The following is a 24,109-nucleotide window of genomic DNA, read 5'->3' as shown; positions in this document are numbered from 1 at the left end:
GGGTCACACTAACCAGGGCTTGCTATATTGTCCAGGTTGTCCTTTAACTCTTGGGCTCAAGTAATCCTCTTATCTCAACCTCCCAGTAGCTGGGAAGACAGGAATATCACTGTACTTGGCTCAGGGAGGATCTTTTCTCAGGAACCAGTAGCCTTTACTATCTAGTTTTTTTTTCCCCTCCTCCTCCTCCTTTTGAATATTTGGTTGGTTGTGGGGATGGCTCTACCACTTTGAGCTACAGCACCACTTCCGAGTTTTCTGGTGGTTATTGGAGATAAGAGTCCCATAGTCTTTCCCTACCAGATTGGTATTGAACCAAGATCCTCAGTAGCTAGGATCCTAGGGTCCTCCTAAGTAGCTAGGATTAGACACAAGCACTGGGGCCAGGCTTTTTTTTTTTTTTTTTTTAATAATTAGGTCTGAGATCAGGACTCAAACTCAATGTCAGATGCTTTCACTCTTGGGTTATCAACTGAGCCATGCCTCCAACCCTATTAAACTCATTTCTCAGAATCTATTCTCACAACCATTTTTTTCCTTTTTTTGGCCAGTCCTGGGGACTGAACTCAGAGACTGAGCATTGTTCTTGGGCTTTCTCAAGTCTAGAGCTCTACCACTTGAGCCACAGCACCACTTCTGGCTTTTCTATATATGTGGTACTGAGGAACTGAACCTATGCGTGCTAGGCAAGAACTCTACCACTAGGCCAAACTCCTGGCCTCTCCTGTTAACTTCTGCAACATTAGTTCTTGATAATGGACCTTCTGGATTGATCCCTAGTTTCATATTCTGTTCTCCTTTACCTATTTCCATTACTTGATTTTGCCTGTTTGGGATTTGAACTAAACACTGTTCTTTAGCTTTTTCACTTCCAATACTTTGCTAACTGGAGATAAGCTTCATGAACTTTACTGCCTAAGCTAGCTTTCACAATCCTCAGGTCTCAATTTCCAAAGTAGCTAAGATTACAGGCAGGAGCCCCTGGCTTCCTTTTTTTATGCCAGTCCTGGGATTTGAACTCAGGGCCTGGGCACTATCTTGAGCATTTTTTGCTCAAGGCTAGCCTTCTGGCAGTTGAGCTATAGCTTTAGTTCTTGTCTGGCAATTAACTGGAGTTTAAGAGTCTAACAGATTTTCTTGCCAGGCTGGCTTCTCAGACTTCAGCCTCCTGAGTTGTTAATTTTTTTTTTTTTTTTTTTGCCAGTCCTGGGCTTGAGCTCACAGCCTGAGCACTGTCCTTGGGATTTTCTCAAGGCTGGAGTTCTACCACTTGAGCCTCAGCACCACTTCCAGCTTTTTTCTATGTATATGGTACCAAGGAATAGAACCCTGGTCTTCGTGCATGCCAGGCAAGCATTCTACCACTAGGCCACACTCCTGGCCGAGTTGTTAGATTTATAGCAATAAGCCCAGTTCCCTTTATTTGGTATGGATCCTGAGGCTTGGGCACGGTGCCTGAGCTGCTTTGTGTTCAAGGCTAAGGCTCTACCACGTGAGCCATACCTCCATTCTGACATTTTGGGGGAGAAGTCTAGTGGAGATAAAAGAGCCTCTCTTAGATGGGAATTTGACCTAGTGGAAGAGTGCTTGCTTAGCATGCACAAAGATCTGGGCTTGATTCCTCGGTACCATATACATAGAAAAAAGCCAGAAATGGTGCTGTAGCTCAAGTGGTAAAGTGCTAGCCTTGAGAAAGCCCAAGGACAGTGCTCAGTGCTCAGGCCGTGAGGTCAAGCTCAGGACTGGCAAAAAGAAAAAAAAAAAAAGAGCTTCACTCAGACTTTCCTGCTCAAGCTGGCTTTGATTGGTTATCCTTAAATCTCAGCCTTGAATGGCCAGGATTATAGGCATGAGCCACCAGTGCTCAGCTTCCTTTTATTTCTTTCAACTTAATCTTTTTGCGTGGTTTTCTTATCACATACAACCTTTCCAACCATTTACCTATTCAACGTATTTTTCAAGATACACACACACTTAAAATTTACTGATTAGGTAAAATGTCCACAATTTAAAATCCAAGAAAAGTACATAAAGATGGAAATGTATCTTACCTGGTTCTCTAGTCCTCCAATTCTTAATAGAATACAATTTGCTTACTTACTTGTACATTCTAAGGACTATTTTCTAATTCTTTTTTTTTAATGACACTTTTCTTCACAGACAGTATCTTTTTCGAATGTTGATAATCATTAAACTTTTCTATTTTCACAAAGTACCCTGCTTTTCCATTATTTCCTTGGTTTCAATATTCCATTTGTTTGCTTTGGTCTTTGCCTTCCATGTTGGAGGTTTCCACAAATTTCCTTGGCTTCATTCCCATTTAAGAATGATACATTGAGAAGCTGATCAGGTCTATGTACATTACAAGGCTTATGAATGTATACATTTTAATGAAGTGGGGAAAAGCTATTTTTTAGAAACATTCTTCATGTCCTTTATCTCTCTAGTTCTCAGTCTCAATCCTTACCCTCCTCTGAGGTGTTGAGCCTTTTTCTGGGTTGCCGCTTATTTGGTAACACTCATTCTGTTCTGTTCTGTTCCGTTCCCTCCCACTGATATGGGGGTGTAGCTCAATGGCAAAGCTCTTCCATGCACAAAGGCCCAAGTTCCTTCCCAGCACCACCACCACCTCCACCACCTCTAATTCTAAGTTACTTTTCTTTTCTGTTTGACAGTCCTGGGGTTGAACTCAGGGGTTGAACTCAGGGCCTGAACACTGTTCTTGGGCTTTCTTAAGGCCAGAGCTCTACCACTTGAGTCACAGCACCACTTTTGGCTTACTCTATGCATGTGGTACTAAAGACTCGAACCCGGGTCTTCATGCATGCTAGGCAAGCACTCTACCACTAGGCTTAACTCCCGGCCCCTTGTTACTTTTCTTTCATCTCATTGTTACCTCCTTTCTTCCTTCTACAAGTACATGTTTTGTTTTTTTTGTTTGTGTCAGTAATGGGGCTTGAACTTGGTCTGGATGCCATCCCTGAACTCTTTTGCTCAAGGCTAGCATTCTATCAAGTTGAGCCACAGCTCCACTTCCAGTTTTCTGGTGGTTAATTGGAGATGGGTCTCAAGGACTGGCTTTTTTTTTGCCAGTCCTGGGGCTTGAACTCAGGGGCTGGGCACTGTCCTTGAGCTTTCTCAAGGCTACCACTCTACCACTTGAGACACAGCACCACTCCGGCTTTGTTTATGTGGTACTGAGGAATTGAACCTAGGGCTTTGTGCATGCTAGGCAAGCACTCTTCCACTAAGCCACACTCCCAGCCCATACTAGCTTTCTTGATGATCAGTAAATACTTCTATTCTGTGTGCTGTTTTTTCTTTTACTCAGGTTTCAGAAACTAGGACTTGATCATGTTGGGACCCCGTTTCAATCTACTCTCCTCATTGTCTTTACCCAGCAGAAGATAACCTTTAATTTCTGTCTCTACAGAGCTGCCTGCTTTTTTGACATTTTCTTCAAGTGGAATCATATTGTATATGGCTTTGTGTGTCTGGTTCCATACACTTGGCCTATTTTCAAGCAACATCTGAAATGTTGTGGTTAAAAAAAAAAAATACCCAAATTATTCTGTAGGATACTTCTGACCTCTGGTACTACTTGGGCACAGATCAGAGATATCTTACAGTCACTTCTGTTTAACTTTTGATCAAGGCCATAATCTTGTTTTCTATGCACTTGATCCTATACCTGATAAGGCTTAAACGGACTTACTGAATAAGGAAAGCAAAGTGAATTAGCCAATTCCTGACCAGGCTTTTTTAGAAGTGCCTTCAGTAACTGGGCCTGGTGATGTATACCTGTAATCTACCAGGCACACAGCAGGTTGAAACAGGAAGATAGGGAGTTTGAGGCCAGCCTGAGCTATACAATGAACTTGTCTCATATTAGAGAAAGAGGGGAAAGGAGAAGAAAAGAGAAAGGGAGATGCCCTCACATTAACAAGTTCCCAGGGAGAGTTCAGTATCTTCATCTTACTCCTTTGTACTCAGCTGTATATATCTATTAGGTCCACAGAGCTCCATTACCACAGTGACATTTGCCAAACTAAGTGTCCACAGAATAAATCTGAAGGCAACAAAGAGCTCACTAAAGAGACAGAAGCACATTTCACAGTGAAGATTATGGGAGACAATATAGCAAAAGAACAAGCTCTGGGTGTAGGCTCAATACTGAATTCTGGCTCTACCTAGTTATAACGCTCTTCTGAGTACAGATACGGTAGATCTACTTCAGAGGGCTGATGTAAGAGTTAAATAACCCAGAACAATATTTCCTCTCAACAGTAAGAGAAGTAAGATTTTACAGGATCTTCTTATATTCTTTGGATGTCTATTATTGTTTGTTCTCCTCCCTCCCCACCTCTGGGGTAATTTCCCCTTCACTATGCTGAAGGTAGAAGCCTTCTGGAATACGAGAGAAAAGTTCTTAGCTCCATACTACAAATATCCTACGACCCTGACCAGAGTAACTCCTTTAAAAAGAATAACCGGGCTTTTCTGACAGGACTAGTATACGGTCAGCTGAAAAAGGCCTATGAAAGGGAGTGGCAAGTGGTAATGGGTTTCATGTATGCCTGACCACCAGGTGGCAGGAAGTGTTTGGACCAGGACTAGCTATGAGAACAGGCGCAGGTGCACCACACCAGGACCATAAAAAAAAAAACCCAGCAGCTTGGGCTTTCACTACTCATGAGCCATAGTAATAATTAGCAAGGTACCACAGTTCCATCTAGTGGCCACACACTCCTCCCTTCCTCCAGATGTTAGGGAAAGGCTGCCATGTCATGTCAGTTTTACTCTGGTAATATAATCTTTACTTGGAGAACAATCAAATATGCTATCTTCTCTCTTTTTAATAGTAGCAAATACAAGCACTCTGGTGTTTCCTGGAGGAATGCCAGATCATAAAGTTGTTCCACTGGCCTTCCTTCCAGCTATAAGGTCTATCTAGCTTATCCCTGAGCTGGAGCTTTTGTTCCAGCCCAAACTTCCCTCATCCCAACTGCCCCTTCAGGATGGGAGGGACATGGTTTCTCGTGGTGGAAAGAACACTGTAGTCCAGCCTCTGCTCCTTTAACTCAGCCTGGGTGATGGTTACTGCTCTTTCTGTGGCTAGCTCCTCACTTGTCCTGTCCAGAAGTCAGAAGGGCAACCAAGCACACCACAGGAGCAGGCTCTGTGACTTCAGTCATCAGATGACTCCTCTTCTGCCTCTTTTAGCCACTGGATGAACCTCTGCAGCTGTAAAGAAACCAAAGGAGAGCTGCTAAGAGAGGGGCACATACTCTACTGCTCCTGTTTCCCTTAGCAGATAAAGAGTGCTAAAAGCTAGAGTCCTGGGAATCTAGGGTCAAGAACCACGGAACCTTGGTGAACACAAGGTGGCCAACTCACCTGCTGATTCTTGCGCAACTGTCGACCTTTGTCAGTTATGTCCCTCTTGCTGAACCAGCTCAAGATTGTTTCCTCAGCTAGAATCTCCAGCTGGTAGAAAGCCATCAGGATCTGTGGGAGGCCAGCAAAAGGGATCTCAGGGGCCTTGCTGAGTGGATAATGGAAAGAGAGGAGGTATGGCCTTATCATCTCTACCAGGCCCTCAGCTTCTTCCATTCACTAAGTAGCCTCCTTCAAAGGAGGCAACAGTGAGCTGTTCACTATGGTAGTAGAATAGGCATAACTTCTTGAACTACTCCTAGACAATGCTATGCATACCACCAGGACTCTAAGTGGCTACCACACTAGTACCCATTTCAAAGCTGTACTACTCTAGTAAGGAGCACAAAACTGAAGTCAGATGGTGCTCCATGCTGAGAGTTCACATTAACTTCTGTTTCGTGTCTCCATAGGGGTCACCAAGGCCTAGTTGAAAAGGAGTAAGGGGTTTTATGCGGTATTCACCTTGGCGATGGTAGTAGCAAGTACTTCGTGCGCCAGGAAGAAGTCCTCAATGGCTGCCAATGCTTCTAAATGGTCAGCTGCGCGCTTTATGTAGTTCCTAAAAACAGGGCTCCAGTTCTTGAGCAACTGAAGAAAGAAATAATGAGCCATAATATATTTCCTGGGCATACATCAAAGACAATGTTGATTGATGACATGCATCTTTTTTCGTATGTGTGGGGGGGGTCATAGGGCTCGAACTCTGGGCCTGGATGCTGTTCCTTGAGCTTTTTTGCTCAAGGTTAGTGCTTTCCTACTTTGAGCCACAGCACTTCTGTTTTTTTTTTTTTTTTTTTTTGGCCAGTCTGGGCTTGAGCTCAGGGCCTGAGCACTGTCCTTGGACTTTCTCAAGGCTACAGTTCTACCACTTGAGCCTCAGCACCATTTCCAGTTTTTTTTTCTATGTATGTGGTACTGAGGAATTGAACCCAGGTCTTCGTGCATGCTAGGCAAGCACTCTACCACTAGGCCAAACTCCCGGCCCCCTCTTCTGGTTTTTGAGTGGTTAATTGGAGATAAGAGTCTCATGAGGCTGGCTTCGAACTGCAATCCTTCAGCTACCTTAGTGCTATGTTTACAGGCGTAAGCCACTGGTGCCAGCTCCAAGTCTATTTTTTTGCTTGATTGCTTGCTTGCTTTCTTCCTTCCTTCCTTCCTTTCCCTCCCTTCCTCCGTCCCTCCCTCTCTCTCTTTCTTTTTTTCTTTCTTGTCCTGGGGCTTGAACTCAGGGCCTGAGCACTGCCCTTGGTCTTTCTCAAGGCTAGAGCTCTATTACTTGCGCCACCACACCACTTCTGGCTTTTTCTATGTATGTGGCACTGAGGAAGTGAACTTGTGTCTTCATGCGTGTTAGGCAAACACTCTATCACTACACCAAACTCCCAGCCCCTTCGGGTCTATTTCTATGTGTCTCTTGTAGTCTCAAAAATCACTCAGGATTAAGTCCAACCTGGCTCCTCTGAACTAATCAAAGCTACTCTAGTGCTGAACCAGCTTCTGAGATGCCAAAGAATATTCCTAACTTCCTTTAAATTCAGGCACAGGAAGGACATATGTCCGTTTTCATCTCATCCCTTGTCCCCAGCCCCAATCTTTACTCACAGGAAGAAGCAGGGTACAGTAGCGGTTTGGGTCAAGCAGGGAATCCATTTGTTGCAAGGGGAACTCCAGGACCACATGGCTCAGTACCTGCATTACCTCCTTCAAGCTTATGTTATAAGCATACCTGGGGTGAGATTAGGGTGACAAAACAGCTTTACTGGATTATTCATTATGCTGACTCAGACTTTGACAGCACATTGGAGGGAGGAAGTATCAGATGGAACAAACAGGAAGGAGAGTTTTAGAAGAAAGAAGCCTATGCAGAGGTTAGAAGCTATTTCCTTTATGCTCCAAATACGCCTGGTCTTCTCCATTTGGGAACACTGAGGAACTAGGTTCCTTCAAGGGGAATAAACATTTGGCAGAGAACCTCTACCTGTCTGGACTTGCCAAGAGGAGAAGAGAATAGGGGAGGGGTAGAGGTACAAACAGAGAGCTGCTCTTACTTGAGAGAGTTGATCTCCAGGACTAGATTGTCACAAGAAATGTTTTCCTCTTGGCCTCGTTGTAATGTTCCCAGAACTTCATTCTGAAACACTAAAAAAGAGTATAAGTTCATGGGTTAGTACCATTTTGAATGCTTTGCTATAAGTCAGATAGTCCTGACTTCATACCAAATCATGTGGAAGAAAAAGAACTTTTGGTTAGTTGATGCAGACAAAGACTGCCAGGATTGGGGCTTGAACTCAGGGTCTTATGCTCTTGTGACTAGCGCTCTACCATTTGGGCCATGTCTCTACATCAATTTTTTGCTAGTTAATTTGTGAAAAATGTTTCATAAATGTGTCTGCTTAGGCCAAACTCCAAACCTCAATCCTCAGATCTCAAGCCTTCTCAGTAGCTTAGATTATAATAGTGGTCTTTTGTCAAAGTGTTCCCCTGGACACTCGCCTTTGATGTCATCCAACTGAGGGGAGCCTGCCCTGCTGTCCAGCTCCTCAGAATCCATACTTCTCTCACTTTCAGTTTCACTCTCTTCTTCCAGGTTGATTGTGAGTCCTGAGAACACAGAAAAAGTGAGAAAAATAAACAAGTAATCAGACTCTCAAGTATACTTAGAATATTCAGATTTAGTAGGAGGAAAGCAGGCATAAAGACCAACTCAAAGCCCGATGTGGTGGCTCACACCTGTAATCCTAGCTACTCAGGAGGCTGAGGATCTCAGTTCAAAGCCAGCCCGGACACTAAGGTCTGTGAGACTCTTATCTCCAATTAACCACCAGAAAACTGGAAGTGGCGTGGTCGCTCAAGGGGTAGGGTGGTAGTCTTGAGCTGAAGAGCTCACGGACACTGCTCAGAGTAGTTCAAGTCCCACAACTGGGGGGCGGGGGGGAGAGGAAAAGGGGAGGGGGTAACAACTCACCCCATAGACTGTGCCGTAGTTCCTCCTCTTCCTCTGCGTTTACATCAGCAGCTTTCCATAGGTAGCCTTGGCCTGCGACTCCTACTTCTGCTGGATTGTAACCTGAAAAAAGGCACTGATCTTTACAGAAAGACAAGCAGCAATATCAATTGCTCCAGAAAGACAGGGTGGCTTTTCTGTAGGAAGAGGTTGCACAGATGCCCCACACCTGTTGAGCCTCACACCTTTCAGCTTCACTTTTTCCTTTTCCTGGTTGGCCCCAGAATCGTCACTGAACTGACCATCATCCTCATCTTCATCTGCATCTGGAGGGTGCAAAGAGATCACCGAGCCCTCAGGCAGTGTGATATCTGGACCTACTACCACCTAGGGGAGAGAAAAAGGAGTGGCACAGACCCATTGCAAAGTGAGTGGTGTTTTTCTTTTTTACTAAGCCAAAAAGGTAAATCAGTGAAAATGGACTCTTAAATCAGGCTGATTTCTGGTAGAAATAAGGTCCCTGCTGGCTTTGTATAATCATCACTCAATTCAGAGCTTGTGTGCAGTGTGGAACCGGTTTTACCTGGGAAGTGAGGACACAGCGTGGATTCAGTGTAACTTGTTCCTTGACCTCAGCATTGTCACAGAGAAGAGACTGGTAGATCCGTGCTCCAGTAGCTACTCGAACACCCTGCCACAGGTAGGCCCGGTCCAGGACCACATTATCACCTAGCTCGGGATGGAAAGGACTTCTGGTGACTCAAGGTTCCACCATGAAGGGCTAGGCGGACACAGCTGCTACCTAATTTTAAAAGGATCCCCCTGCAGTGACTCAGAAACAGCCATTTAACCTCCAGCCCCAGCCTAGAAAATATTTCTTTTAGCCTAGCCTAGCCCTACCAAGTTTACAACAATTATGTACTCTACTATAGGAGCTTAAAAATCTGAGAACCAGCTGGGTGCAGCGGCTCATGCCTGTAATCCTAGCTACTCACAAGGCTGAGATCTGAGGATCAAGGTTCAAAGCCAACCCTGGCACAAAAAAGGACCAAAGACTCTTTTTTTTTTGCCAGTCCTGGGCTTGAGCTCAGGGCCTGAGCACTGTCCTTGGACTTTCTCAAGGCTAGAGCTCTACCACTTGAGCCTCAGCACCACTTCTGGCTTTTTTCTATATATGTGGTACCGAGGAATCGAACCCGGGTCTTCGTGTATGCTAGGCCAGCACTTTAACCACTAGCCAAACTCCCGGCCCATGGACCAAAGACTCTTATCTCCAAAAAGGAAAGTGGGGCTTGGCTCAAGGGTAGGGCGGTAACTGTGAGCTGAAGAGCTCAGGGATGGCATCCAGGCCAAGTTCAAGCAAGACTCACACACACAAAAAAAAAATCTGAGAACCTGGACTAAAAATGTGGCTTGGTGGTAGAGTGCTTGCCTAATATGCATGAAGCCCCTGGCTCAATTCCTTAGTACCACATAAACAGAAAAGAGCCAAAAGTGGACCATTAGAAGTACTACATTCATAAAACCAAGGTGACTAGATAGTTATGAGAGAGTAAAAGGAACACTGGACCTGAAACTAGAACACTCAGAATTCAGGTCTTAGTACTGCTTCTTAGCCATGATTCTCGGTAAGACAACCTCTCTAAGTATATTTGTACATTAGGGATAAATAATACCTCCCTAACAAAGTTCTTATGAGGATTAAATAAACTAATAAAAGGCCTTTGTAAACTATAATGCACTAAACAGAGGTTATTACGACACGTTAATTATCTACTTGGCCCCAAACATAGGTTATCTGGAATGTGAAGAGTCATCCATAAGAGATTCACAACCCCAAAAGTATCAGCTGTCAAATTCTTATTCTCTGTATGCTTTGTTTTTTTTTCAAGATGGAGTCTCATTATGTTGCCCAAGCTGGTGTCAAACTCCCAAGGTTACCATTCTGAGTACTGGGACTACAATGCTTACTTTTCTGCTTTTTAAGTTAGTCACTCTAGTTCCTTATTCTGGAGGACTATTCCTGTGGGTCCTTCCTTGCTTCTAAAGACACGAGGACCATGGTTCCTGTTCTTAGATAGCAGACATAAGACCCCCACAAACTGTGCTCACCAATGTGGCAGTTAGGTCCAATGACACTGTTGGTGATGGAGCAATTGCTGCCAATGACAGTACCAGAGCCCAGGAGCACATTTTCCTCCAGGATGCTGCCGTGGCCCAGGCTGACCTCAGGACCGCGGTAGATGTTGTGTCTTGAATGAGTGCAGCTCTGTGTGGGGCTGTCAGTAAAGTTTGCTTCTGGAGTGAGAGGATAGACCCATCGGCGGATGACATCAGCAGAGACAGCAGAGTACATGTGGAGGTTGGAGACCCGGGCACCATATTCCCTACTTGTTACATGCATGTGAATCTGGTTCCCTAGGATCTAAATGAGAAGGAAAAGATCACTCAAACAAGAAAGACATCACCAAGTACAACATTTTCTTAAGCCTCTTTATTCCTCTTTGCTTCTCACTGTATATTAACAGGTTGTTTCCCCCAGTCTTCTAGTTATTTTCCTTCCTCATAAAGCTTAATTAAATATAATAGGGGACCAAAAGATAAAATTACAGCCCTCTTTCCCCTAAAAGAGGCTTTGGAAGCCATTTCTTACCTCCTCATTCACTAACAGACCTCGCACAAAGTCATCTCGAGTTTGGTAGTCAAAATTGTCTGTGAAGAGCTGAGCCACCTATGGGAGAAAAAGGGGTAAAAGTTAGGTATTTTTCCTAGAAGCAAAGCCCCAAAGATCTATTAAACCCCTAACAACTGGACAAGAACTACAATACATGGCTTTCAGTACACTGGAGAGAAGATAACAGCCTTTTTGTTTCACATCAGGTAAGAAGAAACATACACTGGTTTTGTAAGGGGACAATAGCAGGCCCTAAGTGATTTATTGGCTGTGTATCATTTGTCTCTGTCTCTGAGGGTTCACCTGAGGAGAGCAGATGCTGATATGACAATCTAGTAAATCATATCGAATCTCTACTCCATCTCCACTGCCCTGGAACAGGTTCTGTAGGGAGAAGATACAAGGACTTTAGCTTGGTTCTCTTGCTGAAGCTAGCCACTTGCTCACCTGAGGTTCCTCAAAATATCTACATACCAGAGGAAATGAACAGCGCCGGAGACCCTGGGTCTTCTGGAAGTGTAAAACCCGATTTGTGCCACTGTCTACAGCCACCACCACATTGTCCTCATGACAACGAGTTGGGTGGGTTGGAGATGACTCCTTGAAGATCATTGTCATCACAGACACATTTTTGTCTAGCTTCCGTCTCAACCTATGAAAAACAGGATGTTACTGTCATTGGCAGTTGTAAGAGCAGCTTAGTGCTTTGGTGGTACCTAGCCCTTGTTGCTGCCTCTTTTTCATCCTGACCTGTGTTCCTCCAGGGCTCTGGTAATATTGATGTTTGAGATGACATCCCCATAAACTAGAAGAAAGTCAGAGCGCACCAAGGCCTTCGCATCGACGTCACGGAGGACATCCCCAAGTGATCGATATAGTTCTGATGTAATTATCCGAACCACATTGAGAGATGTAGGACGGCACCACTTGGATTTTCTATAGGAAAGGAGGTAAAAGGATAAACAAATCAAGCATAAAGATCACATGGACCTGCCTTACCGCTCCCCATTCAGCTTCAACTCTCCTCTACTGTTTTATTGGATTCTTGCTAGCATCCTCACCTTCAAAGAGATTTAATTAATGCTTCTAGCATCCTATGTCACCAGCTTTGTTTTATAGGTTAGAGAAAAATGGTTATTTCCTCACAATAACTTAACCTCTGTCCCTGAACTTGGGTCTGAATTAAAGATCCTGCAGAAATATAGAGTATTAAAGTACTCTGAAAACAAACTTTTCATGATACTTTTCCCTTCTAAAGTCTATTATCAAATTGAGTAACTGTATGATAGAAGTCAATGTCCTATTGTTTATTTCTTAAAGTTCCATTAATTCTGCAATTCTCTTTGCCAACACTTCAAAAGGTATTTGTTAAGGGCTTACTAAATGTTTGGTACTAAGGTGGTAATGGGAAAAAGAGGAAAAGTTTATTTCCATGCTTAAGAGTCAGAACAGGGACTGGGAATGTGGCTCTATGGTAGAGTGGTTACTCAGCATACATTTAGCGCTGGGTTTGATTCCTCAGTACCAAATAAACACAAAAAGCTGGAAGTAGTGCTGTGGTTCAAGTGGTAGAGCTCAGGGACAGTGCCCAGGCCCTGAGTTCAAGCCCAGGACTGGCAAAAAAAACAAAGGCAGAACACTGTACAGAAATTCAGTGGAAAAACAAAGCTGTTTTAGCAATTTACATAGTAGAACCATTAAAAAGTAAAACGCATTGGAACTAGTCTTTATAAATGAAACTCACAAAAATTTGTATGTCAAGACTCCAGCTGTTTACCCCATTAAACAGTAAACAGAGTTGGGTGCTGATTGCTCAAGCCTGTAATCCTATCTACTCAGGAAGCTGAGATCTGAGGATCACCTTTCAAAGTTAGTCCAGGAAAGAAAGTCCCAGAGACTCTTACCTACAATTCCAGAAAACTGGAAGTGGAGATATGTCTCAAAGTGGTAGAGCGCTAGCCTTGAGCAAAAAGGGATAGCGCCCAGGCTCTGAGTTCAAGCCCCAGACTGTCCCCCCACCACATAGTGAAGAGAACACCCTCGATCTTACACTGGGAACTGAATACTTTCCCTAATATCCCACTTAATTACATTGATCCTGAAAACAAACAAACCAAAACAGTTTCCATGTTTGATCATGGAAAGAAAAGTGCCAGGGTCTTACAGTAAATGTTCTTTGATCTGGGCAGCCTTCCAGCAGCAAAAGACAAAGGTTTCCTGTACACCTGCAGCAGTCAGGAATTCCAGAGTGTAGTCAATTAATGCCACATTGGCCAGGGGCAAGAGGGCCTGTACGACAGAATATGGAGAAAAAAAAATGTATTCAGTCCATAAAGGCCCTTTGGGGTACCTCACTGCTACAAATTTCCAAATACTACAGAACATTATCAGAGGCCAAGATGCTACTATTCAGGCACTGAGTTGGGCAAGGAATCTTGTTTATCTAGTCTCAAACACAGAGCTGTCACAGAACAGCAGACCTCTGCTGGCAGAGGGAATCAGTCGTTTCTCTACCATTTCAGCACGACTCAGGTCTTCCTCCCTATAAAATTGCCTTCCTCGATTTGTCTTCTGAGAGTTGTGGGCCATCCACCCTCCCCTCCTTCCTCCAAGTCACTTGAAAAACAGCAGCCTTTCGGTAGTAGTTAAGCAAGGTTTTCCCCACATCCACGATCCCTCTGAGTGAACTGAAGACTCCGGAGCGACCGACCCAGCAATCCCAGGTCTGGGTGACAGGATGGAAATCGGTGACTAGGCCCATTCGGATGACCCTGGCTGCCATTGAAATGTGGGACGGGGAAGCACACTCACTCGAGATCTACCTTCCTAAGGTCCTCGGTCGCCCTCCCGGAGGCAAAGGAGGGGCTGCTCCTCTTCTCCCCGAAGCCTGTCCCTGCGGCCGGCCGTTCTCAGGCCGTCGCCCTTCCTCCCACGGCGGCCAGCTGCCAGCTCGGCCGGCCCTCGGGTGTCCACAGTTCTCCCTCCCATCCCCATAAACCCGACCTGGGGATAACTGGGGGGTCGGGGGGGGGACACGTGGCCGAGAACACAGCCCCGCTCCGGGCCTCGGCGGGGGGCGCTCACCCGCGGCTGGTCCTTGGAGACCGGGAAGAAGCGGCGGTTGAAGCTATCCGCCACCAGAACGGCTTGTAGGGGCGGCGGCGGTTCCTCTTCCGTCCCTCGGGCGCCGCCGCCGCCACCGCCACCTCCTGGCCCGCCGCCGCCGCCTCGCTTATTAGTTCGACTCATCACCGCACCCGGTGCCGCCACCACCGTGGCAGCCATCTTCCCTCACGAACTACTACTTCCGCCGGGAAGCTGCTACCGCACGCCGTAAGGGACAAAAAAAAAAAAAGAAAGACCCGGCGAGGGAAAAGCGAAGGACAGGCTAACAAGACGGGGGTGGAGCTAGGAGGCAGGGGCAGTGCGCATGCGTTCGCCCTCGGCGCCCCTCCCCTGGGAGGCTGGCGCTGAAGGCGTGGCGCCGGGGCGTGGCGCCGGGCGGCGGCCGGCTGGCGCTGGGGCTGCCTCGACGGCAGACCTCCTGCTGCTGTACCCGAGCAGGCCGCGATCCCTGCGGCGTGGGGGCGGGAGGGTGGGGTTGTGGTCGTCCTGAAGAGGCCGGATCCATCCCGCGGTGAAACACCACACTCTTCTGTATTCTTTCTTAGCACCGAGGCGCCTTGCAGAGCTGGAACCCAGTTAGACCATTTTTTCCCATTCCTGCGATCTGTAGAAATCCAGAATGTTTTAGTGCAAAAGTGGTGATTCAGTTCCGTGCCGGGTACTGTACAGTCACTAGTGTTTTGTTATTTGCTTTCGATTCACGATCGGACTTTTTAGAAACTCTTAGTGGAAAAACTGGAACCGGATCCCGAGCTACCTGACCTCCTAGTTGCACAATTGCTCTGCCCCATGAAGTGATAGTTTGGTGAGGTTTTCATTTCATGCATTCAACAAACCAGACTGTTGTGTGGCCTAAGCACAGTGGAGGGGAAGGTGGCTCCAAGAACGCCAGGGAGCTGAGTAGGATTGGAATGAGAGTTTCCAGAGCCAACCTTGATGAGACCAAAGCATGTTTTGGAGGAAAGTAGCAAACCAGGCTTGTGTTGGGGGAAGTGAGGGCTTTCCAACAAGCCACCAGGACCTTTCTGCTTGGGAATCATCCTAGTTTCACCCCCAGGTCTTCTACAAAGGCAGTGCGGGTATTGCTTGCTTTTTCTTGTTGGAATTTGCATCCTCCACCCAGACAATTGTTTCCACATGAGCATACAGATTTGACTCCCTACTCTCCTCCTCCTTGTGCAACCTAGGAGTCTTCTTATTTCTGTCCTCTCCCAATTAATTAGAGTGCTGAGTAAAAACACATTTGAGTTTTGATAATTTAGCCTGAAGAAAAAAAGGTGAAAGGCAACTCAATAAAAGTCTTCAGTTAAGGGGTCAGGAATTTAGGCTAGTGATAGAGTGCTTACCTAGCATGCACGAAGACCTTAGTTCAATTCCTTAGTACTATATACATAGAAAGGCTGGAAGTGGTTCTGTGGCTCAAGTGGTAGAGCTCTAGCCTTGAGAAAGCCCAAAGACAGTGCTCAGGCCCTGTGTTCAAGCCCTAGGACTGGCAGAAAAAGAAAAAGAAAAAGAAAAAGAAAAAGAAAAAACTACAGTTAAGTGAACATAATGGGTGTGGTTGTGCAATGAGGTGTCTGAGATAGGAGGATCACAAGTTAGAGGCCAGACTTTACAACATACATGGGAGATACTTTGTCTCAAAACAAAAGGATAACTGGATATACATTGTGGAAGATTTAAATGATGCACATCTTAAAACAAAACAACCAGTAAGTGTGCCTTGTCCAATGCAGGCGTGAGGGCCAAGTGCTGAATATGCTAAGTATCCAGCCCAGATGGTGATCAATGGCTTGTGGACTTGGGTAACATACCATTCCATGCGCCAATCTCCATTTGCCATATACTGTTCAAATAGTGTATGTGTGCCAGTATTGGGGATTGAGCTCAGACTGAAGCTCTTTTTTTTTTTTTTTTTTTTTGCTAGTCCTGGGCTTAAGCTCAGGGCCTGAGTACTGTTTCAAGGCTAGAGCTCTACCACTTGAGCCTCAGCACCACTTCTGGCTTTTTCTAAGTATGTGGTACCAAGGAATCGAACCCAGGTCTTCGTGCATGCTAGGTAAGCACTCTACCACTAGGCCAAACTCCCGGCCTGAAGCTCTTTTTTTAGTTAATTTACTTTATTGCTATTATAGAAGCGATATACAGAGGGATTATATTTACACGAGTTAGGTAATGAGTACATTTCCTTTTGTGCAGTGTCTTTTTTTTTTTGCCAATCATGGGACTTGAACTCAGGGTCTGGGCATTGTCCTTGGACATGTTTTGCTCAAGGGTAGTGCACTGCCACATGAACCACAGTGCTACTTCCAGCTTTTTCTGTGTATGTGGTACTGAGGAAAAAAAACATAAGGCTTTGTGCAGGCTAGGCAAGCACTCTACCACTAGGCTATGCTCCTACCCTCCCCCATTTTTTTTCCCTGTTGATGGTGGGGCTTGAACTGTGGGTCTGGGCCCTGTCCCTGAGCTCTTCAGCTTAAGGCTAGCTCTCTAACACTTGAGCCACAGTGCCACTTTTGGTTTTCTGCTGGTTAATTGCCTGGATTATCTTTGAACTGTGATCCTCAGATCTCAGCCTCCTGAGTAGCTAGGATTACAGGCATGAGCCACTGGCGCCTGGATACTGTGTCTTCTGTTCCCTCATTTTCTCCCAGTACCTCCTTCCCATTGCCAATCAGAATTGTATAGTTTTTCTTTTTCCTTTCTTTTCTTTTCTTTCTTTCTTTCTTTTTTTTTTTTGTAGGTCCTGGGTCCTGGGTGCTGTCCCTGAGCTCTTCAGCTCAAGGCGACAGCCCTATCCTTGAGCCAAGCTCCACTTCCTGTTTTCTAGAGGTTAATTGGAGATAAGAGTCTCAGGTCCTTTTTGTGCCCAGGCTGGCTTTGAACCTTGATCCTCAGATCTCAGCTTCCTGAGTAGCTAGGATTACAGACATGAGCCACCACTCCTGGATATATAGTTTATTTTCATCAGTGCCCATTGAACTCTACTGCTGCATGTTTTCATCTTTTTTTCCTTCGAGTTCTATGCCCTCCCCCAACCCTACCACCACTCCTGAAGATATACATGAATACACTCATAGATAGGGTAAGGAAGACATAATCAAGCTGGGTGTGGTGGCTCATGCCTTTAATCCTAGCTACTCAGGAGGCTGAGATCTGAGGATTGATGTTCAAAGCCAGCCCGGGCACTAAAGAACATGAGACTCTTATCTCCAATTGACAACTAGAAAATGGGAAGTGGAGCTGAGGCTCAAGGCGTAGGGTGGTAGCCTTGAGCTAAAGAGCTCAGGGACAGCTCCCAGGCCCAGAATTTAAGCCCCACGACCCCCCTACCCCCCAAAATAAATAAAAGACAGGATCATCAAAAAAGTTTTGTTACCATATCTTGGAGTTTCATTCAATATGTGTATTATTTTTATACATATGAAGAGGCACTTAGGCATTGTACCTTTGTGATTCTCTCCTAAGAGTATCTGCTTTTGGTCTCACTGTGTGTATAATTTGTCATATCTCAGTGCATTTTATACTTAACTTCTGCATATCAGAGAACACATGCCATTTGTCTCTTTGAACTTGGCTGTGTCACTTACCATGATTGGCTCTACTTCTATCTATTTCCCTGAAAATGGCATTATTTTATTCTTTCTAATGGCTGTGTAAAATTCCATTGTGCATAGGTATCACATTTTTTGGATCCACTCTGTTGTGGGGCATGTGGGCTGTTTTCACCTCTTGGCTATTGTAAATAATGCAGTAATGAACATGGGTGTGCAGCTGTCCTTATCGTCTCCCTGCTCATGATGTGCAAGGTAGATGTCAGGCTGGAACTCCTGCTTGACTTCTTCACTCAAGGCTGGCACTCTCCCACTAGAACTATACCACCTTTGGCTTTTTGATGGAGATAAGTGGCTTATGGATTTGTTTACCTCGTATGACTTTTAGCTATAATCTTCAGATCTCAGTCTATTCAGAGGTTAGGATTTCAGGAGTGAGCCAGACACCCAGCCCAAATGCTTTTTGATCTCCTGGGTTACGATGTAGGAGACTAGCCACATCCATGATGTACATGGAAGCCAGAGTCCTGTCAGAAAGAATCTTCCTTGCCTATTCTGAGATCTAGATGTGCACAGACCAAAGAGAGATCAATTTCTTGGAAGTTCTGGATTGTAGAAGTGTGGGGAGCCGGATGGCGCCTGTTTCCTGCCTCGCTCCTTGTAACTTATTTGGTATGTGAGTGGGGGGGGGCGGGGGGGCCTTTGCTCGTTACTGAGTATCAAGTTGCTCTTCAGTCTGCGCGCATGACGCAAAAGGGCTTGACCAATCCCGAGTCTCAAAACGGCCTTAGCAACAGAGCAGCCAATGGTAGAGAGCCCTGTGTTCCTTGGGCCTATATAAGCAGTTGCATTTCCCCGCCCAGGGCCTCTCTGCTTCAGCTCTCCCTTCAATCAAGTTGCTCTTCAATAAAGCGTGATACAAGAAGGATCCTCGGGTGATACAAGAAGGATCCTCGGGTGGTGTCCGTTCTTCCCTGCCAGTCAGGGGTGTCGGGCGCCGCAACTGGTGCCGAAACCCGGGACCTGCGGAGGGGCCGAAGAGGATCCAGAACTTGACACGTGAAGAGGACTCTCTCCGAGGTATGTGGTTCTGGCAAGTCCCTATCTGGGTGCTTCCCATTGTTCTTCTTCTGTGGTTTGTGTTTAGGGAAGGGGGGAAGGCATTAATTAAGCATCAGGATAGTCCTTCAGAATCTTCATATAAGGAGGGAGAGGTAGTAGGGCCCAAAGGTAAAGTAAAAAATAAAAAGGAAAATAAACAAAAGAAACCCGAAAGGAAAAGGGAAAAAATTGAGGGACTGCAGCCCTCACAAAGTATGGTGCAGGAGGAAGGAAGAGGAAAAAGAAAACAAGAGGAAAAAAGGTTTCAGGATAATAACCAATTCTCAGCCCTGACTTTGCATGAACAGGATGCAGAGGAGGCAGACCGAGGGACAGGAAATGAGGAGGAAGGGTCCCCGGAGGAACTAAGCTCAGATGAAGAGGAAGAACTAGAAGGACAAGCTGCCATGTATGAGGCAGACAGATATGGCCCCTGGGGGGAATTAGGCGCAGGGAGTGGTCAGGACGTTTCCCGCCCTGCCCCCTCTGCCCCGCCTCCCTACTCCCCGAAGGGAGCTGTTTGTGTTTTTCCACAGGGACAGGAATCCCCCCATTGGGTACCGCAGCGCCTTGTGAGAATATTGGAAGAAAGCCAGAAACCCAAAGAGGATGAGGCTAAGCAAAATCCTGGGGAGAACCCTTCTGACATCTCTTCTGCTGCCACAATGTTGGACAATGGACCAGAAGAAGGACCAGAAGAAAAAACCAATGTGGGCAGTGATGAAGACCTTTAATGCTTCTTCCGTTTTCCCCTTTGTACCACCAATTCTTCCTTGCAACTTCCCTAGGACTGCAAGGTTCCCTATGCCTTACCCTGTCAAAAAATCTGTCCTTCTGTGTTAGGCTGGTTTCTCAAAAATTGGGTCACTTTGATTAATGTATAGTTCTGGCAAGGGAAGGGTTGTGGGGTTTTCTGCACTTGTTCCAGAGGCGGACCTTCCTGTTTATGTTTTTACTCTTTAAAGCTTCAACTATAGTATTTTAAATTGTTCTGCCATAGAGTGTAAATTGAGTCAATGCTGGAATGTTTCTGAAAATGATTCTGCCGTTGTTATGAGAATGCCTACACTTGTTCCAGTTCCTGTGAAGGTGCCCCGCGCTAATTTTCAGGTGGCTTTGGCCTGTCCCAGACGCGACTTGGGAATTACTGCCCTGGTGGTGTTGGTGTAATGAGGTCTCGCCATAGAGAGCAATGCTTGTTCATGCACTCACTGCCTTGGAGCAAGGACACTCCCCCCAGATTTGGCTTGCGGTTTTAAAAATGCCCTGTACTGCCTTTGCACCCTCGAGACCTCGGTCTATTGCACGAGGAATAGGAGTATGGACAGCCAAGAGTTGTGAAATGCTGGACAAAGTACCACTCCTGACCCTAACAGGTCAGGGAGAGCATGTGCGTCAGCATATGGGCTCGCGTCCCTAGCCCATCTCCACAAAGGGGATAGAGAATCTGGAGGGGAGGGATCCAGGGTTGGCCTCCTGGGTCACTCCTCTAGAATAGGACCTCGAATTTTACTTTGGAGGACAGCACCTCTACTCTCTTCACAACAGGCATGTTGGCTTGCTGCTACAAAACAAAAGGGGGGAGATGTGGGGAGCCGGATGGCGCCTGTTTCCTGCCTCGCTCCTTGTAACTTATTTGGTATGTGAGTGCGGGGCCTTTGCTCGTTACTGAGTATCAAGTTGCTCTTCAGTCTGCGCGCATGACGCAAAAGGGCTTGACCAATCCCGAGTCTCAAAACGGCCTTAGCAGCAGAGCAGCCAATGGTAGAGAGCCCTGTGTTCCTTGGGCTTATATAAGCAGTTGCATTTCCCCGCCCAGGGCCCCTCTGCTTCAGCTCTCCCTTCAGTCAAGTTGCTCTTCAATAAAGCGTGATACAAGAAGGATCCTCGGGTGGTGTCCGTTCTTCCCTGCCGGTCAGGGGTGTCGGGCGCCGCATAGACAGACAATAAAGTTCCTTAAACTGTAGGGATCCCCCATGTCAAAAAGAAGTGGGGGGCAGGAGTTTGACCTAGCAGTAAGAGTGCTTGCCTAGCATGCACGAAGACCAGGGTTCGATTCCTCGGTACAACATATATAGAAAATAAGCAGGAAATGGAGCTGTGGCTCAAGTGGTAGAGCTCTAGCCTTGAAAAAGCCCAAGGACAGTGCTCAGGCTCTGAGCTCAAGGCCCAGGACTGGCAAAAAAAAAAAAATGGCTAAGTATGCCAGCCTGAACTTCGGAGTCTGGAATTCAGAGAGAACTGTGCTTGGCCTGCTCCTTATCCAATGTCCCGAGAGGGACACATGTGCTCTTCGTGGTATGAATATTTGCCCAGGACTGTCCCAGATTTAGCACGGCATTCTGGATTGGGGGAAACTACTGAGATCCAGGTGTACTGAAATAGCTGTTCACCCTGTAGGCAGAAATTAAATGCCAATAGTTCTGCTGTGGGATCTCCCTTCCTTAAGGAGTTAACCAGGACAAGTGGCCATTTTCCCAATACCTAGATGAAGGAGACTTGAGTGTGGTCGGCCACAGCATAGCAAGACTGCAATGCTGACTATAGAATGCCAGTGAAAGCATCTTTTTAGAAAAAAAAATCTAAAAAGAGAAAGAAATTATACATGAAAGGGAACAAAAGTGAGATTGACATTACTAAAGCAAAAAATGGAAGTCAGAATATAGTGGTACACTCTCTGAGAATTTACATTTAAAGGATAATAGTAAGCCCGGTGAGGTGGCTCATGCCTGTAATCCTTGTTACTCAGGAGGCTTAGATCTGAGGATTAAGGTTCAAAGCCAACCTTGGCACAAAAGGACCTGAGACTCTTATCTCCAATTAACCTCTAGAAAACGGGAAGTGGGGCTTGGCTCAAGGGTAGGGTGGTAGCCTTGAGATGAAGAGCCTAGGGACAGCACCCAGGTCACGTTCAAGCCCCATGACCCATACACAAAAAAAGAATAATAGTAAATTGAATATATTTCCAATTAATGATCTTCCACTAAAAGATCTTTACTTTACTAGAGGAGTTTTTCTTTTTGTCTTCGAAAAGAATCCAACGTGTCCAACATATGTAGGCATTCTGTCACTGTGATGAGATAAAATAATATTAGCATCTCAATTGGGTAATCAAACATAAATTTTTTTTTTGCCTGTCCTGGGCTTGGGCTCAGGGCTGGAGCACTGTCCTTGGATTTTCTCAAGGCTAGAGCTCTACCACTTGAGCCTCAGCACCACTTCCGGCTTTTGCTATGTATGTGGTACCGAGGAATCGAACCTGGGTCTTCATGCATGCTAGGCAAGCACTCTACCACTAGGCCAAACTCCTGGCCCCAAACATAAAATTTTAAGCTAGGTGCAGTGGCTCACTCCTGTAATCCTAGCTACTCAGGAGGCTGAGATCTGAGGATCTTGGTTCAAAGCCAGCCTGGGCACTAACGTCTGTGAGATTCTTATCTCCAATTAATAGCTAGAAATTCGGAAGTGGCACTGTGGCTCAAGGAGTAGGTTAGTAGCCTTGAGCTGAAGAGCTCAGGGACAGTGCCCAGGGCAAGAGTCCACGCCTCACAGCTGACAAACAAAACAAAACGTAAAATTTTTAAACTACTTTTAAATAAGAAAGAAGGAAATTAGAATGAAAATATTTGAAGACCTAGCCAGGTACTGGTGGCTTATATCTGTAAACTCCCAAAACCAAACACAGCCGAAGAACCCAAAACAAGGAGGGGCTCAGTAGCAATACAAAGCAAGAGGGCCAGCTCAGATCTCTCTTCCTCTTTTATTGGACATCTAGTGGTATCATGGGTGCTCTATCTTTGTGACTTCCTTTAATTCTAATTACCTTCTAAAGGCCCTATCTTCAAATACAATAAAAATAAAAATTTAGGGATTACATTTTCAGCATGTGAACTTTGGGGGCACACATTCACCACAGCAGTATATAAGACAAATCTAAGTTCTGTTCATTTTTTCCTACTTAGATCATACCAGCAAAAAGGAATGGAAATGAGAGAAAATAGCACCAGACGAATAAAAATGGTAAACACAAATCATGGGAGAATAAACTTATTACTTCATTGTTTTTCTTCTAAATTTAGACAGACTGATTTCATCTATCAAAAGGAATATTTTAGATTAAATTAAACCTAGTCTTAAATTGGATGTGGTGGTAGATATCACTGTTGGGGCTTGAACTCAGGATGTGGGTCCTGTCGCTAATCTCTTTGGCTCAAGGCTAGTTTTATATTACTTTGAGCCACAGCACCACCTTAGTTTTCTGGTGTTTAATTGGAGATAAGAGTCTCACGGACATTCTTGCCCAGGCTGGCTTTGAACCTGGATCCTATGATTTTACAGATGTGGGCCACTAGCACCCAGCACATCTGACACACTGCATCACTCTTGGTGTTACAATTTTATTACTTGTCTCAGGGTCTCTAAGACTGACTTGCTAGTCCTGGGGCTTGAGCTCAGGGTCTGAGAATTGTCCTTGGGCTTTTCCTCAAGACTAGCGCTCTACCACTTGAACCACAACATGGTTTCCGACTTTTCTATGTAGGTGGTACCAAGGAATAGAGAACCTGGGTCTTCGTGCATGCCCTCTCCGGTTTTTGCTTTTCCAGGACACATGTCTTTTTTAAAATTCTCTTTGATGATGCCTTTGCTCAGTTCAGAGCACACTAAGTATTTTGGGCCAGTAGTCAAGATCAGATAGAGAAAATTGCTTTGGTTCTTTTCTTTTTCCTTGTACTAATACCACTTATAAAGGGTGTAAGGGTTAAAGCAAAGATGATAGCGCCTCTGTGTTTCTAATAAAACTACTCATGAAATACGTGTTTATTTCTAAATTTGAGGCTGCTGTTTACCATGCCTCATTTTACCTAATCCATCCTGCCTCAGATGCGCAGATGAGAGTTTAATTGTCAGTCTTGCCTGTTAAGTTTCTACCCTGGGACATAACAGAGAACTGGAGATCTTTGCAAGACGATTTATTACCAGGCCAAATCAGCAGGAAGAGGAAGTAAATCTGCTCTGCAAAGGAGTTAAGGGGACTAGACCCACGTGGTCGTTGATAGGGCTAGGGAATGTTATAGGATGTAGGAACAAAGGAAGAATGTCTAGGTTCGGAGGCGCCAGTGGCAGGGCTGGATTAGAACACCTAGAATACAGTGGGGACCTGAAATCTTTGAGACCCTGACTATTGGTACTGAGAAAGGGGCAAAGAGCTTGGTAGTCTTGGAGGCCAGGAGCAGCTCTGGCTGGGATGTGAAGAAGCAGGTAGACCCCTGC

General features: G+C 45.5%; 1 protein-coding gene across 1 annotated transcript; it reads right to left on the bottom strand.

The window, feature by feature from the left end:
• Positions 1 to 4,838: 4,838 nt before the first annotated feature.
• On the bottom strand, positions 4,839 to 14,391 carry Eif2b5 (eukaryotic translation initiation factor 2B subunit epsilon). The gene is made up of 16 exons (XM_090343060.1): positions 14,142 to 14,391; positions 13,222 to 13,346; positions 11,808 to 11,993; positions 11,532 to 11,709; positions 11,361 to 11,441; positions 11,037 to 11,114; positions 10,496 to 10,808; positions 8,967 to 9,112; positions 8,629 to 8,770; positions 8,405 to 8,506; positions 7,933 to 8,040; positions 7,488 to 7,578; positions 7,042 to 7,165; positions 5,902 to 6,027; positions 5,398 to 5,508; positions 4,839 to 5,244 (listed from the first exon to the last, which is right to left on the bottom strand). Exons 1-16 carry the CDS (start codon positions 14,340 to 14,342, stop codon positions 5,188 to 5,190), a joined length of 2,169 nt encoding a protein of 722 aa, XP_090199186.1. The 5' UTR covers positions 14,343 to 14,391; the 3' UTR covers positions 4,839 to 5,187.
• Positions 14,392 to 24,109: the final 9,718 nt, after the last annotated feature.

Source organism: Megascapheus bottae, chromosome 1 (genome assembly GCF_031878675.1).
Source record: "Megascapheus bottae isolate mThoBot1 chromosome 1, mThoBot2.hap1, whole genome shotgun sequence".
Lineage (NCBI taxonomy): Eukaryota > Metazoa > Chordata > Mammalia > Rodentia > Geomyidae > Megascapheus > Megascapheus bottae.
The sequence above is the reverse complement of the archived record's forward strand: the minus strand, read 5'-3'. Positions and strand labels throughout refer to the sequence as shown.